We start from the raw sequence: 23900 nt of genomic DNA, 5'->3' as shown, positions 1-23900 counted from the left end.
CATCTCAAAATTTGTAAGTGGAGAATGTGGAGAACAGCAATTAATTCATATCATGTTTTTTTAAATGAACATAAACATTTCTGAGTGTGGGTGTATTTGTACGAAGAAGGTCACTGGATTCTGTTTAACCTGTAAGGGTTAATAGGAATTTACTGGAAACTTATTAGAATGAGTTACAACAATTATCAGAGGAGGAGAAGCAATTACTGTGAGAGAGACGGTGCAGAGAGAGATCCTTCCGGCCAATTAGCCGGTGCGGCGAGAGTCCCGCGTGAAGTGCAGTGGACATTCACAGGACAGAACGGAGCGCACGCGAAGTCCTAATGAAAGCAGGTAATCAGTCACAGAACAAAGGAGGGAACACGGGGTGGTCGCTGGGCTTTGTTCTCCTTCGTAAACACCTCGCCTTCATGATCCAGTCAATTAGAGACCCCTTTTAGAGTGATTTATGGATCTGGACGCCTTCACTAAAATGGATGTTCAGAATTAATATGCACTTTCTTACACCTATGATAAATTAGACCGGGCGAGACAATAGAGGTCACACCAGAATTGCTATGTTTGTCAATGCCATTGGCGATGGTGCTTATTATGGCGCAGGCTGGGGACTATTTGCCTTGTGATGATGCTTAAATTGCTGCATACAAATGCTACAATGCATCAGTTAGTAAGAAAGTATGCATACCATCAAATCCAATCTGAATTAAACATAAATCATTTTCCTGACATCCAAAATTGTACAAATTAAGTATGGTTCACATGTATATTGGAAATCAAAAAGCTAATGGGCTTTTGATCTTGCAATTTTATGGCCCAATTTAGACAAAAAGGAAGAAAAAAAACCTTTATACATTCATCAATGGAACAGATGTTTTTAAAAAGGAACTTCAACAACCATACTAGCCATATTGTTTTTTCAATGCATTTCACTTACATTTTTGGGAAAGGATTACTTGTTCTCTGTTACAAAATGTAAAATAAATAAATGAATGAAGTAAAGTAAAGTAAAATAAAATTTAAAAGTAAAACAGCAAGAACTCACTTTTAAAAAGCCTACATTGGTATTGTTTCTTAAGCAGTCCAGGTTGGTTGTTTGGTTGGTCGCTTTTCTTAAATTGCTGATGCTTGTTGCGAGAGTTCAGGGACCTGTTCTTCCCCACAGCACATCAATAGCCACTCCATCCCCGAGAGACCTTAATGACAGTGTCCCTCCAGCGCTGGAAGTTGGAGATGTATAACCCGAGCGCCTGCCCTAAAGGTGTGTGATAATACTCCATCTCACTACCTCATTAAGACGGCCGTGCTTTACGGGCTGTGCGGTGAAATTTCCTGCGCGTACGATGATGAAAAGTATCCCCGTAATTATTTCTTTTTTTGCAACTGCTGAAGTATGCAGGAGAATTATTAACTTGTTTAATATCTAACGAAGCCTGACAGGTACTCTTCTCAATGAGATTAAGGACTTTCGGGTTAATGATGGTATTGGTGAGATTGTCATAACTCACAAAGGGTCCATTAGCATGATATTACGGAGAGGGCTCAATCTGATATGTATTTAACTACAGCAAGGTGGCATTGGATGGTGTACCATTTTTCATGTGGTTTTACTGCCTGCAGGGCAGGCTGCCTCCGAGATGGGCTGGGAATCTCAGTAACTGCAGGTGGAGTCCACATCCCTACAAAATTTTCTGCAGGCAACAATACTGAACTTCAAATGTGCCCACACACCTTCTTCGCACACGGTGGAGGGCAACAGGATATTTGTTTTAGATTAGTTGGTGTGACCAAGGTGACTTTGCTGAAAACCCTGAATGAGAAATCCATCAACTTTAATATTTTTGCGCTCGACCATTTTTATTATCAGCATCGACCCAGACCGTCTTCAATATGGCCATTCCTTTGTTCTTTACCACACAAGTCTCATAAAGCTGCAATGGACAAAGAAAGAAGAATTCTTTCACTGGAAAAGCATCTATCAGACCCACTGGTCCAAGACAACACAAAGGAGAATTATTGTCAACAGGTTAAATGAAGTGCAGTGGAACAACACTCCCCTCTAGTGGTCAAAAGGCTGTTAACCGAAAACAAAGAATGTACAGTATAAAAATAACAAAAGGTCAGAATTGTGAGGAATAATTTGAATATGACCTTAAAATCCCGTAAGATGCAATATTTGAATTATATGATTACACATTTTTCACAAACAAACAGCAAATAAATGACTGTTTTGCCTGATAATGTCATTAGACATTGCCAGGTAGTGTACAGGGAAATCCTTATAAACAAATATGTGAATATGTTATCTAATAAAATTTAAATTTTTTTTTTTTTAAATGTAATCTATTACTGTATTACTGACAGTCAGATGTTGATTTTGGAGATGGAAACACCCTCTAACTCTCTGTTACCTGCAGGGGTGAACACTGATGGCGAAACCCTTACATGGCCAAATCGGAGCACCTGTGTCACCACTCCCGACCACACCCGCTCCACCCAGCTGGGAATTGGTTGAACTGGACAAAGAGCCGTCGTACACCCGCTCCAGACACTTACCCGAGAGTTTACTTCTGCGTCAGCCACTGTCACCTCCAAGCTCCCACAAAAAAGGTAGGGGTGATTTGCTTTGCATACAGAAAATTATGCTTCCTGTGAGATCTGAAACTAATCAGGACAGATCCACTTTATTTCTTTTTTATTCATTAAACTTGAACCTGGCTGTTTTCTCTCAGCCTTTGTGTAGGCATCAAACATGTTGAATTACCAAATTATTACTCCTGGGAAAATTGTTTTTCATAACATTCTTATTAATATCTATCTTTAACTGTAGTGTGTTGTGATATTATATAGCCCCCATAACCATCTTTTTTCACAGATAAAAATGGGCTGCTTCACGTTTGTCAAGGTTATGATGATTTTGTTCAACTTCATTATCTTTGTAAGTATCTTCTTTTGTTATTGTATCCAGTAAATTACAATATATATGCAGATACGTATGGGACCAAATGGGAATGTTCACACATTTAATGGAACTAAAGGGGGGAAAATCAAGTGTGTGGGGAACAGCATATCATGTATTATAGTCTACCTATTAACAGAACTAGATACCAAAGGGTTACACAAATATTTCAAGAAGCCGAGAAGAAACCTAAATTATACTTTCGGTGCTCAGGGTTTCTCACATACAGCAATTTTCGTCTCATTAAACCCCTTAATTGTGCCACCTCTGCTTCCGTCTAATGTTCACACTTAATGACGCTTATGAAATGGAGGGAAACTTCACCGCCAGTAAGCTGAATGTCAGTCTGACGCCATCTGGGATCTGATCCTTGATGGTCTGTCTCATCCGCGTTCAGCTCGTGACAAGAGTTCTGTGTTTGCTCCCGTGGGTCTTTTTAAAAAATTTATGTAAGAATAGTGTGACATGGTTTCGCTGTTGGAAATCACTGGAAGTGCCGTTTTGGGGAAACATGAGGGAGCACGAAGAACGCTTTACATGACGGTATTTTCCGGACAGATCGCTGGATTGGGGTTTGCCGTGTCTTCAGCAGTTCACACTTACTGATATTTTTGCTGGTTACATACGTGTAAGATTTGGACATATCGATCGCAAACCACTGTGCTCAGACGATAGCTACAAATAGCCACCGAAAATTTAGCAGTAGTTCAGTGACAGTTCCTTACTTTTTTAAGCATACAGTATATCGGTGGCTGCATGCTGAAAGGCTCTAACTTTTCAGTTTTTTAAACTGACCTCCTCACATTGCAAACCATGATTATGTTGCCCGCTGCTTGCAGTGGCTGACATTTTTTGCATACTGACAACATAAATCCATATTTGACATCACTATTGTGTTTAATGGTAGGAACACCTCCCTGTTCCTACGTCTCTTTTTTCTCAAAGAGCCCTCTTTGGCTCTCCCTGCGTCCTAAATCTGCTCTTCATTCTGCTGAGCTTGTGAGGTTTTGGTTCAGTATTCCATCCCACCTCTGAATTATTTTCAGAATTCACACCAAATGAAACCTGATTTGCATTTAATCTGTGCCAGGTGCTCCCTCCTACCTCCCCCCTCCCCCCCCCTCTCTCTCTGACACAACATTCCCCTGCACGTGGCATTTCATCAAAGGATTACCCGGCTAAAAAAAGAGAATGCCAGAGGTAATTATATCAAGAAAGGAGAAATGCTGCCGGACATGGAGTTAAGACTAATATGCTTGTCAAATCTTATTTGCCAAGAGGTGTGTGCTGATTATTAAGAGCAGGGGTATAAAGAGAGCCTGGAACCTACTGGAAAAAAATTCTGATTATTCTCGTGCGGGGACTACCAACCCTCAGCGGACTCTGGCGTTCGGTGTATTGCATTTGTGTGACGGCGCCAAGGATGTTTGCTTTGCAGTTCTGGTATTCAGGATCAGATTGCTCCTGACAGCAACGATCTGGTCTTTAAAAAACTGCATGCGCCGATGAAAGAAAACCGCCCTGATGGCGGTGACCTAGTTGTCACCAGCATTTCATAAAGAAAATGAGAATGGCTTGTGCAGAAAAGGGGACAATGAATTTAGGTAAACAAGAAGGTGCATTCTTGCTTTTTGAGCAAGATATGCCCCTATATATTAGGTTTTTTCAATATGATCCATAGTTTGGGCAAAATAATGAACAGCTGCATATGTTAAATGCATTTTTCTAAAAGCAATGATGACACAAAGGTATTCAGGATGTCTTCTGGATGGGAAAGTACATTAAAAGTAGTGTGGGAAAGATACCCCTCTTGTGTTTCCCACAATGCCAAACCTCCTCCCACAATCCTCTGCCCTATTTCTGCAAGAAAAACAGGGTCGCAGAAAGAGTTTTAACAACTCAGTTATAGAAGATCCTAAAAATGGTCCTAATACATGGGAATAGTTTAGGGTTTATGTTCTTTGAAAATGAAAAAGACAAATGCTGGCTTGACATTTTCATGTACAGACCCCTTACAAGACCCAGCCCCTCATAAACAGTAAATCTATGGAAGTAATAATAGCAGTTTTGAGATAGTGAAGTGTCAGTATGTGTGTGTGTGTGTGTGGCATTTATTCTATGGGAAAAGACTTCTTGGCACGGGGCTATAGTGAAGTCACATGAGCGTAACACGGTACCGCGCCTCGCCTCCTGTGCTCTGCAGCTGGCGGGGGCGGCCCTCCTGGCCGTGGGGGTCTGGGTGACCGTGGATGGGAGCGCCTTCCTGGCGGTGATGGCGCCCTTCAGGACGGAGGCCCTGCTCTTCTTCAACGTGGGCTACTCCTGCATCGCCGCGGGCGCCGTGCTGGTGCTGCTGAGCATCGTGGGATGCTGCGGAGCCCAGAAGGAGAGCAAGTGTCTCCTCATAGCGGTATGGACCTGCTCCCTATCCCAGAACCCTCTGCTCTCCTTCAACTCCTGAAAACAGTCGTCTTTTTATTATGAGGCACTCAACCTGTGAAACGCTAAAAGTTAGTTGGGTCTAAAAAGCCTCAGCAGCATGTTTGCTTGCAGTGCTTTTGACATTCATGCAACGTGGAAGGAAATCGGTACAATGCGCTGCGCTTCGTTGACCCTCAGGGACTGCATTCCAGTACTCCTTCTCTCCTGCCTCAGACAGAATTTCTGTTCTGACTCCATCAGTGGCCTTTTAGACTGATATGACATGATATTCCAAAGACCGTTTGCTCTGTGTATGAGTGCTGAAGCTGCAGCTGCCTGAGCAGAGCCAATCTTCCTTTGTTGTTGTGCCCCCCCCCAGTTCTTTTCCATCCTCATGCTTGTTTTCGTCGCCGAAGTTGCAGCTGCGGTCGTCACACTGTTCTACTCCTCAATGGTGAGTCCTCTCCCAATAGCCAGCCCGCGCACTTCCTTTCATTCCTTTTATATTTTATTTCCATGTAAATTCCCATCATATCCTGGCCATCATTAAATTACTGGGGTTTATGCCTGGTTCAGTACATTCACGGACTTAATGACTCCCCCGATTGCTTCGGGCTACATGCGACGATTCTCACTTTGAGCAATTTATTACATTAGAATATTGAAGTTAAAGCATTTTATATGCAAAGTAGGCTATTTACATATATATGCGTCCCCATTTTCTGAAATGTATAATAATTACAAGATTTCAAATGAGCTATGTAAAGGAGGTTAAAAAGAATGCCTTCTAACAAAGAAAATAAAACCTGTTTCCAATAAAAGAATTCATCAGAGCCCCAGAAAGCAATCTTGGCTAATGCAAATACAGTGCAACAGTAGAAACAAGCTAATGTGATCAGTGGAGGAGTCTGAGAATGGGATTTGCATTTGTTTATGTTTGTGTTCTGTCCTGGAATTGGTTACCGAGTGTGTGTTGCGTTGTATCTGTTCCATTCAATCCAATTCCCCCGCGACGCCGCTCGCTCTTGAAAGCGTGCCGAAAACGGCGCGTGTTGATTGCTGCACCTGTCCTTGGCGGATTCGCCGAAATGTTCCTCTCTCTCAGCCATTTAAAACATAAATAAAAATAAAAAAATCAGATTCTATGCCAACCGTAATTTTACGGTATATGAAACTGAAGCCGCCATCTCATCATATTAGGCCGTCGACCTGCTATTCTGGGTGGTTGTTGTCAGGGGCCAGGCGAGTCCTTAGGGTAAATTACCGATGTTCTTTGTTATTTGGTGGAAATAAGAGTTGGTATATGTGTCCAATGTGATATTTGTTGGCATCAGTCACACAAATATATGTGCATTTCATTCCCTATGATTAAATATCTCCAAGTATATAGCAATTAATGTCACACTTTAATGGCCTTTATAACTGACCAATTACAAATGAACATTGACATTGTGACTGACACCGCGATTCACCAATGAGTGCATAGCAACCGTAACTAAGTAACCTCAATCTTGGAGAGGAAGCCAGCTTCGGAGTCAATGAATCGAGTAATCGCTCAATTAAGACAAATGACCCAGTAGTGTAGGAAAATGGTAAAAGGTGTTCTTTGGGCACCTATAAAAGTGACTCAAAATGCACAGAGCGATTTGAGAGGAATGTGTTTTGATCATTCCCAAACCAAAAATAAAAAATTGTTGGCTGCGCATCAAGCCCTGTGTAAGACTGCACTCACAATAGAATGTAAAGAAAATGACGGCAGCCGAATTATGCTGGCTAAATATATCTAACTGAGATACACAATACACGCATTCATGGAATCTCATCATTCTCTATCATTTTTTGCTTGAATTCTAAGTATCATTCCTAGCAGTCAGACTGCACAGGCCACCCCTGTTTTTAAAATTCACTGGGCTGAGCGGCTGGACACCCACTGCGTGTTCCGTCCTTCACAGTCGTGGAGGGAACGCTAGGGGACGGGAATCACAGACAGTGATGAATTAACCAGTGTTTCAGAATAGCTGTGACCTGTGCCTCTCTCCCTGCTTCTCGCTGGAACTTTTAATTGTAGCTTGTCCCCGCATCCCCGCAGGCACTCCCTGAAAATAGGCCTTGTGTTGCAGTCAGTCATCTGTGAAAATGAATCGAACTACAGAGACTGCCATGCAAACTGTGACAACCTCAGGAAGACAATACCTACTTGTGTGCATAGTGATTGGGTGTGCTGGTATACGGCAGTAGCCAATGGTATCTAGATCCATTTTGTAAAGAGAGATGTTTTGACTTGCACATATAAAATCGAAATCGATTGAACTGTTCTGGAAAAAGCTTTGTAAAACATGCTTGGCGTCTTTCTAAAAATACAGCTTCGAAATGAAAATACGAAGAAGGAAACCAGTCTTTTCTTAAGCGTTTAAATCCCAAATGCTTTGTCCTCTTTTGATTGAAAAAAAACATTTCATTGTTGACGCGCAGATGACTGCACATGATAATCTTGGCACTTACAGAAGCAGGAGCTGTTTGTATTTTGTGTGGATTTGTGCGGTGTGTGTGTGTGTGTGTGTGTGTGTGTGTGTGTGGGTGAAGTGAACCCTGACACTGTGTGTTTGGTGGCCAGTTGTCTCTGTGCAGTGGCCCATGTCCAAGCAGGATTTCGAACATTGATCTTCTGCCTGGAGAAGTTTACATGTCTACATGGTTTCCACCCTTAGGCAGAGCACGTCCTCACAGCAACCGTCAGACCAATTCTACAGAAGTACTACGGCAAGGACCCTAAGGTCACAAACATGTGGAACAGCATCATGACTGAGGTCAGCGGCAGCATAGCACTGAAGAGGGGTTTCCAACACTGCAAAATCTGTGATTTTTACAGGCTTTCAGTGTGATGTCATTTTTTGCATTTTTGACTAGCGTATTATTCCGGGTGGTAATTTCTTTTCTTTTTTTCGTTCGCTGCAGTGATTTTGAGTAAATGCTCTTCTGTGCTTTTCAAGCTGAACTGCTGCGGTTTCAACAACTACACAGACTTCGACTTCACGAACAGCAGCCAGAGAGGGGACAGCTACCCAGCGACCTGCTGTAATGCCTCCAGTGCCAACTCCAGTGCCATCTCCAGTGCCAACTCCAGTGCCAACTCCAGTGCCAACTCCAGTGCAAACTGCAGCCAGCAGGCTGCGTTTCAGAGCAACGTTTCGGTGAGGGCCACTGAGAAGCCTGGCGATAGCAACAGACTAGCAGCAAGGAACGTTAGCATGCCGTCAGATGTTAAAATAAGTTTTTGTATCACGTAAAGCATCAAACAATTATAAATGGGTTTTCCAATGGGTATTATTTGTTTAGTTGTCGTTTTTTTAAATTAAACTGTTAAAATTAAATGTTTTTACTCTTCATGTACTTTTTCATAAAGATGGGGGAAGCAGTGGTTTATAGTAAAAACAGGATCACAGCACAGAGGGGTTTGTATATATAAGTTGAGGTTCGACCGCCCTCCAGACTGTTCCTCAAGGTTATTAATATTTAATATTTAATACTTTTCTCACCGTGTAGGGGTGCTTTGAACTGGTGTCGACCATAAAGAGGGATGCAAATATTGTTGGCGGGATAACTGCTGGAGTCTGTGGTATAGAGGTACATTTTTTGATTTACTTACTCTACTGTAACAGAATAATCTGTAATATAAAATTAATTACAGCTGCTTCATGGTCACAGAGCAGCCATATATCTAACTCGTAGTTTGCATATACAGCAGCCTGTGACAACAAATGCATTTATCTTTATTGTGTGTGAGCACTTTGCTTAACAGTCTTTATAAGCCATCTATAAGGAATGAGACGCTGGCACATTTATTTATGCGTTCATCATTGAACTACAGGTTAGTCTTTTCCTTGAAATAAAAGGAAAAGTCTAAGACTGCAAAAAAAAAAAAAAAACTCATTTACTTTAAATCAAGCTCCAGATATTTTAAGTCACATTTGAAATGACAAATTTGGGTATAAAAATAGTTGACACTGATTTTATAATGTATAAACGTAGTATTGTATTATAAAAGATCTTTTTTCATACATCTTCCACAACTTTAAAAGCAAGGAATCAAAAGTCAGAGGGATATGTGATAAATATCACATATAGGTATTTTTAGTACCCCATGTTTATGGAAAACCTTCAAGTACACCTTTATGTCAGAGTAGGCCTCCGAATGCTTGCTACACTTGAAGCTGATTACCAAATATATCATAAAATATTCAACTATGATTTAATTCAAGTTGCCCCAATATTTCATCAGTCGCGACATGCGAAATAGATTTGGTTGCATCGGCCAGCAATGAAAAGTACACTCTTCTGTCCACTCAACACTGAGAGAGCTGAGTTAGGCCAGCAGTGTCAGGCTCCAGCCCTGGAGGGCCAGTGTGCACATCCTGGGTGTATTTCAACAGTTGAGTGACTCATTTAAGTCAGTGTTAAGCTGAAGGGCCCACATGCTCTGTCTTCGAGCCCTAAACTGACTGCCGACTGAAAGAAAACCACAAATCCTGCAAATAGAACTGGCAGTATACACTTACAGAAATACCCCAAAGCGTATTCCAATACTGATTTTTTTTTTTAAACTACCTCAAAACTGTACTCAGCCTTACCTTACCTTAAAATTTTCTCTGTCAAATAATGAGGGTATGATTTGACAGACTGATATGCTATAAAAAGTATGTATTTATACTCTCTCTCTCCCCGTTTCTATTTTCTTCTAGATGGCAGCTATGTTTGTGTCTATGTACCTGTACTGGCATTTGGACAATCCCAAGACATGACACTGACTTTTAAAAAATGTTATTATGGCTGATATGCATGCATTATAACTGATAAGATAACTGTTCCAGATAATATATTAGTTAGATTTCCATTTTTGGTTATCAAACTAGATAGCCACTAAAGGCTACAATATGGCTTGTCAAAATAGACTGCAAGCAGTTTTTAATTTTAAGTTCTATAAACAAAAATGTTCCTATTCCCCCTGCCAAGTAACCTCTGCTCTGTGACTCACTTCTGCTTTTGCTCCTTTTGAATATACCACTTAGATGCTTCAGAAGATTTAAGAAAAAACATCAATGTGGAATTTCAAAAGGCAAATATACAGTGCAGCCTTCAGTTTTGGATATGTTGTGCCAGCTGTTGAAACACTGACAAATCTTTACAACAGTCGTATTAAGTGACTTGTGCATTTCATTTGTTATTATTACTGGTTTATACTCAGACAACACTGAAGTCCTAGTTGCTCACCCAGAGCTAGTTGTTACTCAAATACGACCCTCAGATCTTTTTCTTACATCTAGAGCTCCATCTGGAAAATGTTTCACTCAAACCTTAATTTTGAACAACACACAAAGAGCTAGTTCAGTCTAGCAATTATCAAGTTCACAATATTGGAAAAAATAATATCTGCCCGCTTTTGAGGACAGTGAGAAAGTTGTGCATGCTTTTATTTCTTCTAGATTAGGTTATTGTAATGGTTTGTATACGCCTCGTTCACCAATCTCCGCCACATGTTCACGCGATACAAAATTCTGCTGACTAGGCAAGACTGCTGACCAGGACAAGATGAATGTCACATATTTATCCCAGTTTTGGCTTCCTGCACTTGTTCCATTGACTTTAGAGTTGATTTTACACTAATTACTTTCAAGGCTTTACGTGGCCAGGCACCTGAGCACTTTACCAAGCTGTTAGTTCCCTACGAGTCATTGGGGCCTCTTAGGTAATCGGTTCAGGAACTTCTGGCTGTTCCAGTCTAGGCTAAAAACCAATGGTGATTGTGCCTTCTCTGCTAGGGCCACTAGGCTCAGCAACAGCTTGCATGCAATGATTCTATCTGCCGAGTAGGTGTCTTCTTTCAAATCACATCTGAAAAATAATTTTTATAGTGTTGTTTTCATGAATGCATAATTCAATGTTCTTATATTTCACGGTTTGTTTTTGTTAAATGTTTTTTTTTTTTTTTTTTTTAGTTTTTATCTTTTTAAAGCACTTGGTGCTGTATAGGCTTCAAAAGCTATAAGAATTATTATCAATGTAAAAAAGAACTGATAAATGGTTACTCCTAATTCATACTTGGAATAAAATGTAACCATTTGTAAATATTTGAAATTTAAATAAATGCTCATTTTTAGTCTTGCAATCTAATTTTAGTACATTGTTCCAGTTCTCACCCCCAACACTGTCAGTATGTTACCCTTTCTAAACAATAAAAATACAGCATTCAAAAAAATCAGAGCAAGTCAGAGAATTCCCTTTGTTAACTGATGGCAAACTATTTTTCTTCTCCAATTCCAAACTGCTTAATCTACCAATACATAACAGTACACACAAATAACAGGATTTTGTAAATACAGTAGAATGCATAACATGGGGACATAGGAAGGGCATTTTTTTCTCCACACAATCTGTAACACGTTAAACTTTGCAAGAACATGTGTTCCTCCTTCGGGACCTTTCACGACATATTCCATCTGGCTCATTTCGGTTTCAAAAGGCCACACAAAGTGAGATCGCACTAAACCGATTTTTCCTCGTCTGAAATGAAGTGACATTTAATCGGAACACAACCGGCATAAAACGCATCTTAAACCAGCCAAAGCAGAGCCAAAAGTGCAGCATCATCCCTCTGCATTTACTCCTAGTGTAACAAAACATGAAAAGGGCTGTGTGAATCCAAGTATTGTTGCTTAACAGAGTGAAATAAATGGCTTTTGGCATGTCAATAGACAGACTGCTGGTGTAGACCAGAGGAAATCATTTGCGTTGTGGTCTACCACATTTTGAGGGGGAAATTTACCTGGACAGATTTGCATGCATTTCACTGAGATATACTGCACGCTCTCCACAGATTTCCTTGCTAGCCGTATGTACCCAGCCCTTGACAACCCTATGCACTGCGAGCTTGTGCTCAATCAGAGCTGGTTCTGTTATCTACTACCATACAAGTCGGTATTAATTGGGCCAGAATTGTGTGCGTAGCACCAAAAATGATGCCACTGCCTAGCAAGATGCTTCCAAATGGGCAAAGTTTGTCAAATCTATGCATGTAGCTACGCAACTGCAGCCACTGACAAACAATTTTTTCACACAAAAGAATCGAAATGACACAATATAAAAAAAGATTTTTTTATTCAGTGAAGAGAAAGCAAAAAAAGAACCACATTGATATTGTCAGATTTACGGGAACCTGAATAAACAGACAAGCAAAAAAGACGGTTACCAGACCAATATGGCAACGCCATGACGTCTTACTTGGTGGTACTTCCCACACTGAATGAAAAACTAGCCGCTGTCAGTTTTGTACTAGAGAGGAATTCTCTGGCATTGATAACACATAGCAACCAGCTCCCTATACTGCTTTCCTGTTACAATCTTTCACTTGATAATGCAAAACACAGTAAAATAAACTAGTGGTAATACTGACGAAAGTTAGTCAGATACAGGAGACTGAATTACACAAAACTGCATTTTAATCTCCCTTATTTAAGATAAAACATTTGAAATAAAAACCAGAATGATTTTACCACAAACACAATTAGCATATTTCTCCTAGCTTTCCACAGCGTTCAACCACACAGCAGCTTAAAACCAATTTGATCACATGTCCAGGACAGCCACACAGGACAAAGGCCCTTTGAAATATGCCTTATCAAGCACATCCGATTCAGTCAGAATAATAAAACTCCTATTTCACACAGGTCAGTGTAGTGATTGTGATGAGCAGTCGGATTATGTAGTGTGTTCAAGTGTTAGTCTTACATATTGTCCTTCTGTTTCACCTGTATCTTGGCACATTGAAATAGAAAACCACAGTTCTATCAAGTGAGCCTACATTTAAAGAATGCCATGAAATAGGGCATTTTTAATGTGTTGTTCTTGAATAGGCTGATTAAATAGAAACACTTATTTGTTGATACATGTTAAATAAATAGGCATAAGTTAAAATGTATGTACAAGACAAATAAAGCACTCCAGTAGTTTGAAACGAATATGTTCTGACTGTGCGAGTTTGCTAAAAAGCCACTCCTCACATGTAACCAGAAGAAAGCTTGGAACAAAGGTTTCAAGTGTTTCCCTTTGGAATCGACTCCATCTCTACCCTCCGAATTCAGTCTTTCCACTTAAAGGTAAATCGCACATCGGAAGATGCCCCAGTTACTATGCTGTGTTGTCATGGCTACGTTTCATATTCAGTACTTTTCAAGGGATCCCTTCCCCGAGAGCGTCCCCCAAACCTCACCTTCCCCACGCGAACGACACTGAGCTAGCGCATGTGGACCGTCTCAAGCCTGAGAGATTAATTTAGAGTACGCGGGACCGATCTGAGCCAATCCGGGAGGGCTAGCTACCTAGCTAGCTAGCTGCTCTTTGCTCGGTAGCTGTTCATTAGCATGACGGTCACTGACAGGGGCTGCTTCGGGATTAAATGAAAAGTGGATGGGGATAATGGTGGACTGGCGTCTGTCTGTCCTTTCCTGTGTGTCGTCTCTGCCCGTCTTCCCCTCCCCTCCCCTCCCCAAACACCCACTTAAAGCTCAGAGCGTGGGTCCCGCCAGCCTGGGTTAGTGCTCAAACGAAGCCTATGGGCAGTTAGGGTCACGGGCGCCGCCGGACAGGCTAGCGCTACGTCTGCTCCATGGGGGCTCCGCCTTCTTCCTTGGGAGGGGGCTCCAAATGGATGGGGGTCACGTACGCCGGCTTCTTCACACTAGCGAAAGGAAAGACGTGAAAGAGGCGGAGAGGGAGGGAGAGGGGGAGAGAGAAACAGGGAGCGAATGACAGAGACTAGTAACTACCAGATGTCTTCATTAATTCCTTTATGCGGTCTCTAACCACAGGAAAGGTCAGCAGGCTTTTTGCATGGCACCTGGTTAGCTCACCTGAGTTCAGCTGTACACCTGCTAAAGAGTTGCACAAATAAAACCTCTTCAAATTACCAGCCCGAAATTACATCACAAAATGACCAGCCCTGTAAAAGACACATTTCTGAAAAGGTTTTTTCTGTTTGTACACCATTACCCAGAGTGTGTATCCAGTCTCACATCAACTGGTAGTGTGGTTAGTGTCACATTCCACAGTATGGGCTTTGTTGCAGTTACTTCCTCTCCCACTGAAAAATGTGATTAATATGTTGAGTTGCTAGAATCACTGAGGACCAGAACTTTGTAAGTTAGCTATTCAACCTCAAGGGAAGGTCTCAATCGGTTAACACCTCAGTTATTCGCTGCCCTCTTGTGTTCGCACTATGGCACTACACAACACAGGACAGCAACCCAAACTGTTGTGATCAGAAGCACTAGTGTTACAGTCCAGGGCCTAAAACTTCCAAGAACAAATGTGAACCGAGCACATCGTCAGGCTGCAGTGACCCCTTTAGGAGAGCTGGACGCCTGCAGTTAGCCTACGCCAGCTGCACCAGCCTCAGGGTGAGAAGGAGGCTGCAGCAGCATTGGGACGGACGTACACTTCCACAGGAGAGAACAAGGACAGGCCAGGAGATTCATCAACACGGCGGGGAAACTGCCACTCACGAGTACGGAGAGACCGGCACCGCGACCACCAGCACCTGGTTTCTCTTTCTGAAGAGACGCCACAGACCCTTGTGGTTCCCACGTACATCCAGGTCCCACACATGCAGGCACTACACGGAAAAAACATAACATATAAAACACATGTAAAAAAACAAGCCATAAATACGTTAATAAATAGTATGCATGCTAATGTAGCGATAAGGTTTCAGGTAGACTGTTACACTGAACACAGAAGAGGAATTTCCACACACACACACACACACACACATAAGCAGTCTCCAGCAGCAGTGGGTGAAGAGTGTGAGAGGGCCCAAGCCTCTCTCTGCTCTCACCTTGGCCAGCTCGGTCCAGGTGGCAGTGTCAGTCTCCTGCTCCATCTTTATGTACATGACGTAGGTCTTCCCTTCTGAGTCCGGGACGAACGAGTCCTCACAAGGGTTCTTAGTGTGGTCCAGCAGCTCTGCCTCCCTGCACACACACACACACACATTTACGCACACATACAAACATGTGCAACGGAGTATGATGGAGGAGCCGTGGTCTCCCAGTTCTGTGCATGTTGTGTGTGTGCACATTCACCTCAGCAAGTTCTGGATCTCCACCTCATAGGCTTCCCTCTTCAAACTGAGGAAACACACACACACACACCACACATTACCACTTTTAACCCCACATTAGGCAAATTAATTACTTTCATTTCCACAAGATTCACCAGCAGCAAACAAGATAAAGTATAATCCTCCTCCAATGACAACCTTTCCATCATTAATCATTGGTAAAAATAGTTATTAGCTATACCTAATGGTGTAGCGCTGCCATTGAACTAATCGGTCAAGCCAGCACATCTTTAAGGGGTGAAACATGCAAGAGTTTTTACCAGCAATTTTATAAGGAACACCAGGAGCCATGTTGAGGTGAGTGCTGAGGAGCTAAGGTGTACAAACATTTCCCTGTAGGCTAAATCAGCGGTGAAGCCCAACCACACGAAGGTTGAGGCAATATTACCTGTCCACATTCTTCAGCTGAACATTTGGAACAGTGTTGAACTTATGCTTCTTGAAATAGACTTCCTGAAAGAGATACATGAAAATAACACTGAGATACCAGATTTATATTTGTGCAGCCAGTCGTGAACACATAGCACAGATTAACTTTAATGCATAAACTACATGTTACCTCGTTAACGGCAAATTTTCAAGAAGAGTTTTAAAATAAGGCAACAAGACCCAATGAAACATCACCTTTTCTTTAATATGCCACAATAATCCAAAGCAGCAGTCACTGTATGCCATAAGACAGCTCTTAAACAGAACATCAGGATGGTAAGGAAAATGGCGCTCACATGGAAGTAGCCGTTCATGTTGAGGCCTATGATGCCGAAGTGGTAGGAGCGGGAGACGTCAGGAATGATGCACTCTCTGCCCTTCCTCTGCTCCGGCATCCGCATCCACATGTCCCAGTCCCACAGCTGCAGGCAAAGACACACACACGCGCACACACACATACACACACACACGCACACGCACACGCACACACACAAGCACACACACGGGCACGGGCACATACACACACGCACGCACGCACGCACACACACATACACACACACACACACACGCAGACACACACAGGCACACACTTTAACCTCTTACACACATTTACACCAGAAGCCCAAACACAAGGGCTGACCTGAAGAGACCCCCGATTTGCATCATCAGGGCGGCTGAACCAAAGCTAGCTCTCGTTAGTGTGCGGTTTTTTTGCGTGATGTTAGCACGCTAGCGTTCGACCGCGGGGCGCGGGTTACCTTCTCCGGCGTGGGCCACTTGGGCTCCAGCTCGTCCTTGTACAGGCTCTTCTTGAGCACCCAGCCCAGGCCCGGCATGCTCTCCACCCGGTACAGCAGCGAGGGGTCCTCTGCAGTGTGCTCGTATCCCTGTGTGCATCAGACAGCAACACGCATGAGGGCAGACACACACTGTTCCTCTGCAGTGTGCTCATAGCCGTGTGCATCAGACAGCAGCACGCATGAGAGCAGACACACACTGTTCCTCTGCAGTGTGCTCGTATCCCTGTGTGCATCAGACAGCAACACGCATGAGGGCAGACACACACTGTTCCTCTGCAGTGTGCTCGTATCCCTGCGTGGATCAGACAGCAACACGCATGAGGGCAGACACACACTGTTCCTCTGCAGTGTGCTCGTATCCCTGCGTGGATCAGAAAAGCATGCATACAGCACTGTCCTCAGTCCCAGTGGCCCAGCCCCACCACGCTACGGCACGGACATTACCCTTCAGGGGGCTGCAATCGGTACAACAGCTCAAGGACTAGTGGCCCAGCATGGGACTCCAGTTATACGGAAGATACAGTGATGCTCATCTCATGCACAATGGACACAAGAGCTGCAATTCTGTGTATTTGTGTGTGTGTGTGTGTGTGTGTGTGTGTGCGTGTGTGTGGGCGTGTTATGGGTCAGGCTGGAGCAGAGCACCCAAATGAGAATAATTCACTGCTGACAACATGCACAAGGTTGATGGAAACTGATGGAGCTGCAGTCACAGCCCCATGCCTGGGAGGTGACCGTGCCACTTCCTGTAGCATCAGAAGCCCGTTATGCTCACAGTGATGGAGGAGGAGGGAGGCGCAGCTCACTGACCTGATCGTTCCAGGCAGAGATGCAATACAGGCTCTCATCCTCGTTCAGCAGATGGATGGTCTGACTCAGAAAGCTGCGAGCAGCACAAACAGTTTCAGTAAAACTCACCCACCTGTTCAGACAAGTGTGTGTGTGTGTGTCTGTAGATGTGTGCGCGCATGTATGTGTTTGAGTGTGTCCGTATGTGTGTGTCTGTATGCCTGCGGTGTGTGCGTGTGTGTGTGTGTGCGTGTCTGTATGTGTGTGTGCACGTTTGGGGAAGGGGGGTGCACATTAAAGACAGTTTACACTTCTCCTCTATGAGCAAGTTTGAGTGCTTCACAGAAAATACAGATTCCAAAGCTGCCACATGCAGAAAGCACTGAGACACTGCTGCCCCCTACTGGTTATTCGGCTGAAATGTCTACTGTAGATTGGCAGCTGTTTGAAACGGTTGCAAACGTTCAATCTGGTTCTAATGTTTAGATACAGACAATGCTCAATAATACAAGCAAGATAAATTGTATCATGAGCCTGCAGTGGGCATATTAAGTGATCCTACCTGAAGAAATCAATGGAGATATCCAGGTCTTCTTCTAGGACGATGGCAAAGTTGGCATCCTGCAAGCAAACGCGTATCAGCACACATCTTATCCATCTTATGATACGGCCAACCAATCGGAAAGGGCCAGGAAAATACTCACTGGATGCAGATTGAAGGTTGCAGTCAGACTGGCTTTGTAGTGCTGTGGGACGAGAGAGCAGAATTATGTCTGTGTTAACTACTGCAGCAGAGTCACATTTCCTCAAAATCAGTACAGCAGTCTCCACTCTCAAAGATGGGGACAGAGGTACAGTCCAGGCCTGCTCATCTTCAGAACCTTTAAATTAGTTCACCAACAAGGGGAAAAAGCCGCCCCCGCTGCTTCACTGCTTCAGGGGACTGGGGGTGCACCCCGCCTCACCTGGGACACTCGGGCGTTCTTAATGCTGATGGGAGTGTGCTGGACCCCCTTCAGCCCAAACAGCTCCACCACGTCCATGGGCTCCTGCGAGGCGCACAAAACAAATCAAATAAATAAAAGAAGCCAGGTCCGGTAGAACCGCACATTTTCCTAGCACACAAACTCAGACTCATCTTCAGCAGAGCTTCAGTACCTCGTAATATCCGTCGATGAAGACCGTGATCATCTGAGGGTTGACGCCGTGTGCAGAGAGCAAAGAGCGGAGCATCCTGAGAGGGAGAGAGAAAATGATTTAAGCAAAGAACACGGACGTGAAGTAAGAGAACACGGACAGTAACAGTAAGGAGGTAGACACCTGTGGTGTAGCTGGGTTGCCAAATTAGCTACGTACTGTTACCGGTGACAGACCTGAAGGCCCTTCGGAGGAATTTTGGGGTCTAGGCCCTGCACACTACGCCATGCATTACCAGCTGCCAAGGCCGTGCCACTTTAATGCAACTATCTGTAACTCCGCTGGTTATAAACTTAAAGAAACAGTGAATGTACAAATACACGTAAACACTCATTCTCACCTGTAAAGGTAATTAGGTCTGTTTCCTGCTATCACAGCCACAGGGACATTGTAGACATTATTGTCTTTCAACTAAAAGGAAGAATAAAGAAAAATGTGAGTGATTTAGTGAATGGGTGTGAATTCCTCATACAGTCACTGATTACTGAACAAAACACAAAGGCATACTTTCATATTGGTCCAATAACTTTTAAACAATAATTTTAGCATCATTCAATCATTTTTTGTGGGACTGAACAATTCTTATTCTGATCTTAATCCCACTTGAAAAGCAACGTATACAGTTCTGCGACACATTTGATAAGACATCGCAAGCGCAAGCGAGTAGACGGATACACGAGCACAAGGCCTAACGAAGTTCAAGCCCTGGAGGGTCACAGTGTCTGCAGGGCTTAGCGCTTTCCTTCCAATCAGCAGCCAGATTGGGCAGTGACTAGCACGTCAGCGACGTCAATTAACGCATGAAAATAAATCAACGTGTAGTCAGACTGGGCTGGCGGAACTCACGGGGTCGGGGTTGAACTCGATGGGAGCGGGGTCCTTGCAGCTGCAGATGCTGCCGTAGCCCTCCACCTTACTGCAGAACAGCTTCCGCCTCCGGTTCAGCTCTGTGTCCGCCCAGAGGCACTCCGCCTCTGCGGGGGTGAAGGGGAAGACAAAAAAAAACAAACTAAACCTGACTGCCCATTGCATGCTGGGATACTGCACCCACCACAGGCACTGCAGAAAATAAAACGCTTCAATAGAGGCACTTCATTATTCATATTACATTTCGTGGCCTCTAACAACAGTTAATTATTAAATGTGAGAAGGTAAAGAAATATAAGAGTTGATAATCAACCACTCGTGACAGGAGAAACAGTCAGGGGACTGGAGTGAGTTGCAGAACAGCTGAGAGATGAACTGACGGAAAAGCTGAATCCTGCATCGCACGAGCCAGAGGAACATCAGCTTTCCCAGCAGCCCTTACCTTCGGAGGCCGTCAGCTGCACCTCGGTCTTCAGCAGCACAGGGTCGCCCCAGGTGGAAAGGGCGGGAGACTTCGAGTGCTTTTCTCCGTACACTTGCCCTGAAAGCAGATTCATTTGCAGAAGGCACGTCACCATCAAGCACCAAGCCAAAATCACATTAGAATGCGTGATTCCACACTACGCTACGCTACCTCCTTTCTTCACCACCAGCGTCCACATGTCCCTCCAGCTCAGCGACAAGGACACCTGGCTCCCCAAACTCTTCAGCAGGTTCTTGGCAGAGTCTTTCAAGTGGAAGGTGCCTTCGTCCTGCGCCAAGAACACACGCACTTCACTTCACTCAAACTGCTTTCCCCAGGTACCGCAGAAGTCAACTCGGTGCACTTGGAAACAAACACCGATTCTTAAGAGTTTCTGATTAGTTTCGATCAGACCTGGGTCAAATACGTATTTGTTTTGGATTCAAATACTTTTCTACGCTTTACTGATCGTGTCTGGTGCATTGGAACCAATGAAATACTCCCAAAAAGTGCAAACCCCGCCTTCTGGTCATGTTGGCAGGCTCAATTACACCAGGCAAGATCAACAGAGCACAGAAAAGTATTTGAATCCAAAACAAATACTTATTATTGACCCAGGTCTGGTTTTGATACGACCCTGTCGGAAGCAGGCGCTAGAGCACCGGGTTTTATTCCCCTCACCTTTATGGTGAAGATGAGCACTCTGCCACGGGTCACCATGTTGAGGAAGAGGATCATGGCTTCGTCTTCGTGGGGGGAGTAGGTGTCGAACACCCGCTTGGCCATGACATGCCCCTGCAGACCGAAAACCCTTTTTACTGCACAGACTACCAGGACGAGGATACAGTGCAGGCTAAAATACAACAACGAACACTGGAAAACAATGCTACACAACATACAGCAGCAGGCATACCACTTTTTATCAGCACATAAAAACTAACATTTAAAAACAGATCAAAGCCATGATTGTACTGTTATTATCCTCCATTTGACTTGACAGAAAAACTGATGAAATCACAAATAAACAACCCTTCAAACATTTCAATGTAATTTGATCTAGTAAGTCTTAATGCAGCAGTATAATTCCACAGTATCTAAAATCAGAGTCACTGGGGACAGACATGCTTACAGTCGCCTGATTGAGAACTATTACGTGAATTCCTCTTCCCTGCTCTCGCATCTCATCTTCCAGCACCTGAAGAAGGAAAAGAAATAAGAGAAAATAAAACAAGATTACTTCTCTGCTGCACCAAGCTCATTCTGCTTAAGCACAGACCCTCCAAGAGCTTACATGAAAACCCTCGCCAAAACAGGGTGAAATAGCAATATGCATAATGATAGGGTGGCAGTGTAGTATAGTGGGTAAGGAGCTGGTCTTGTAACCTAAAGGTAATAGGTTTGACTCCCGGGTAGGACACTGCCATTGTACCTTAGAGCAAGGTACTTAACCTGCATTGCTTTAGTATACATCCAGCTGTATAAATGGATGTAATGTAAATGCTATGTAAAAGTTCTGTCACTCGGGATAAAAGTGTCTGTTAAATGCCTGTAATGATACAACATAAACTAATATTGTGGCATAATAGAGGGAACATAGTGCTATAAGGATGTGAAAGTGAAAATGATCAACACTAAGATGCATAAGCGCACACAGAGGAACCCTCGTGAAGGAGCACGAAACTCACAGTGGTTCCATCAACCGCCACGTAGACCTTGGAGCGGCTGGAGTACACCTCGATGTCCAGGACCTTCCTGCCATTCTGCGGCCTGCGTGGGGTCTCCATGTTGGGCAGGGCTTCGTCTGCACATAGAGAGAGAACAGGTGCAGTACACTGCCGATCACACTCACTCAGCAATTTCCACCAGGGGATCATGTAGTAAAATACAACGGCTTCCCTAGAGAATCGTTACTGATATATACCATAATCTTGTGCAGCCTCTTCCTCATTGGCAACTCTTCTGGTATCCAATATGAGTTTGATGTTAACGATCACCGTCACCAGCAGGAATACCACTGCTCCAGCCTGAAGACACAAAACAATTTTTCTGAGAATGATCTTCACCCAGTTTTCAAAGATGTGTAGAACTTGGTTTGTTTAAACCTCTTTTTGCACAGTGCTGCCTGAACTGGAAAACTTTTCCTCAAAGGATTCCCCGCAAAGTTTCGCAAAACTCCTTCAGCAAGTAAAAACTGTACGTAGCTGCTACTTCACTACAACACCCAAAGCTAGAAAACGAACACAGATGGACTTGTGTTTGTACTCCCCGGACTGGCATAGCTACATTTCCCGGGAACAGTTCCAATTAAAATACCACAAGGCGAAGCCAGTTAGCAACGGCAATAATCTGCCAGTGACCACATTACCTGACACAACCTACGGATCGCTCGCTTGTTGGTGAGCTTGTACTTCCAGGTGAGGTAGAGGCTTCTCTGTTGCCGGGGTATGAAAGGCTTGGCTCGTGGGTTCGGCGTCCAGGTGTCCATTACTAAGGCACGAGGCTGAAGCCCTTCTCCTCCTGACCAACCACGGTATAGCTGCCACCAGCGCTACGCCGCATCCAGAATGTGTCCCGCTAACCACAATCACGTAGCCATCTGGACGAACACACCACAGCACAGATAAAACAGTTTTAAAAATCCGTCTGGGTTATATTACAGCACTCTCACACTACGCACCATTACATATTTAAAACCTCGCTCTATCGTGCGAAATTGCACTCCATCGCAAACATTTTATGGCTCTCTTGCGAACTACTTTTAGATTTAACTAAATTTGACGAAGGCTTTCACAACTGATCGTGCAGTCTAGCTACATACTTATATTTTGCTAGCCAGCTAGTTGTCTGACAAAATGCAAAAAAAAAAAAAAAAAAAATGTAGATGCAAGCTAATGAGGTCGATTCACGCAAATTAATTTAACAACGCTGAGCTGCCACTGCTGTGTTGTCTAGGTAGTGAGCTAGTTAAATAACTAACGTAGTAACCGTTACAAACATTAAGTTTTCTGATGTGTAATTCGTGTATAAATTGACTTGTATAGCAAATTTCAAGACAGATGCACCACCAGTACCACATCTTTAAACTTACGTTTGATAATATTACTGCTGACACAGCTGCCGACGATATTTGTTTTTGTACCTAGCCGCAAATGCTACATGCTCGACCGCTATTTTCACAAGCACAACTAATAACTAACATGGCTTCCTACGGTATATTCCAGCGACGAGGACTAACTTCCGGCGCTGCAATATAACATACTGCAAGAGTCGGTTTTTTTTATTTATTTAAATTTTTATGTCGCTTCATTCATGTTTTCGGTACAAATGGCACAATCCCTTCCATCAGTTTTAATAAATCATAGCCTATATTTTAAATAGGCTATAGAAGCTAAATAATTGTTTGTATCAATATTTCTCAAACAATGAAAAACAGACAACATTAAAAAGACAAGCAATGTTATTTTGCACCAGCTTGAGGTGATTGTGCTCTGTGACATGTTGCATTATCCTACCATTTGATTAAGTGTAGACTGGTCATAAAAGAATGCACATGATATGCAACTATGCTTAGGTATGATGTGGCATTCAAATGGTGGTATTAAGCAGCCTAATGTGGGCCAAGAAACCATCCCCCACACCATTACACCACCACCAGTGGCCTGCACTGTTGACATTATTATGTACACCACATATATTGAGTATAACTAAGCTGATGATAACTTCACCTCAAATTATGACACAAATGAAAATAAATAAATTAACTGCTGTGTCAGCAAGATTTGTATCATATTGTGTATTATTTTAATT

At 43.3% G+C, this 23900-nt stretch overlaps 2 protein-coding genes across 2 annotated transcripts; one reads left to right on the top strand and one right to left on the bottom strand.

Annotated features, from left to right (window-relative positions):
• Window positions 1-2878: 2878 nt before the first annotated feature.
• On the top strand, window positions 2879-11565 carry LOC135254155 (tetraspanin-1). The gene is made up of 7 exons (XM_064334134.1): window positions 2879-2935; window positions 5160-5366; window positions 5757-5831; window positions 8086-8184; window positions 8368-8568; window positions 8921-9001; window positions 10117-11565. Exons 1-7 carry the CDS (start codon window positions 2879-2881, stop codon window positions 10174-10176), a joined length of 780 nt encoding a protein of 259 aa, XP_064190204.1. The 3' UTR covers window positions 10177-11565.
• Window positions 11566-12512: 947 nt separating this feature from the next.
• pomgnt1 (protein O-linked mannose N-acetylglucosaminyltransferase 1 (beta 1,2-)) lies at window positions 12513-23341 on the bottom strand. Its single transcript, XM_064333634.1, has 22 exons — window positions 23182-23341; window positions 22459-22689; window positions 22015-22117; window positions 21779-21894; window positions 21223-21288; window positions 20775-20888; window positions 20265-20382; window positions 20073-20171; window positions 19610-19737; window positions 19104-19174; window positions 18725-18800; window positions 18532-18615; window positions 18271-18312; window positions 18129-18187; window positions 17588-17660; window positions 16736-16864; window positions 16274-16399; window positions 15937-16001; window positions 15511-15555; window positions 15264-15399; window positions 14932-15041; window positions 12513-14108 (listed from the first exon to the last, which is right to left on the bottom strand). The coding sequence occupies exons 2-22, from the start codon at window positions 22576-22578 to the stop codon at window positions 14024-14026; spliced, it is 1965 nt and encodes a 654-aa protein (XP_064189704.1). The 5' UTR covers window positions 22579-22689; window positions 23182-23341; the 3' UTR covers window positions 12513-14023.
• Window positions 23342-23900: the final 559 nt, after the last annotated feature.

This window comes from Anguilla rostrata, chromosome 4 (assembly GCF_018555375.3).
Source record: "Anguilla rostrata isolate EN2019 chromosome 4, ASM1855537v3, whole genome shotgun sequence".
In the NCBI taxonomy this organism is placed as follows: Eukaryota; Metazoa; Chordata; class Actinopteri; order Anguilliformes; family Anguillidae; genus Anguilla; species Anguilla rostrata.
The sequence above is the reverse complement of the archived record's forward strand: the minus strand, read 5'-3'. Positions and strand labels throughout refer to the sequence as shown.

Coding starts and splice junctions, on each gene's coding strand:
- LOC135254155 (XM_064334134.1), top strand. CDS start 2,879: ATGGGCTGCTTCACGTTTGTCAAGGTTATGATGATTTTGTTCAACTTC. Junction 8,185..8,367: donor GGAACAGCATCATGACTGAG/GTCAGCGGCAGC, acceptor GTGCTTTTCAAG/CTGAACTGCTGCGGTTTCAA. Junction 9,002..10,116: donor CTGGAGTCTGTGGTATAGAG/GTACATTTTTTG, acceptor ATTTTCTTCTAG/ATGGCAGCTATGTTTGTGTC.
- pomgnt1 (XM_064333634.1), bottom strand. CDS start 22,578: ATGGACACCTGGACGCCGAACCCACGAGCCAAGCCTTTCATACCCCGG. Junction 20,172..20,264: donor GCTGGTGGTGAAGAAAGGAG/GTAGCGTAGCGT, acceptor ATCTGCTTTCAG/GGCAAGTGTACGGAGAAAAG. Junction 15,556..15,936: donor CAGCTGAAGAATGTGGACAG/GTAATATTGCCT, acceptor GTGTTTCCTCAG/TTTGAAGAGGGAAGCCTATG.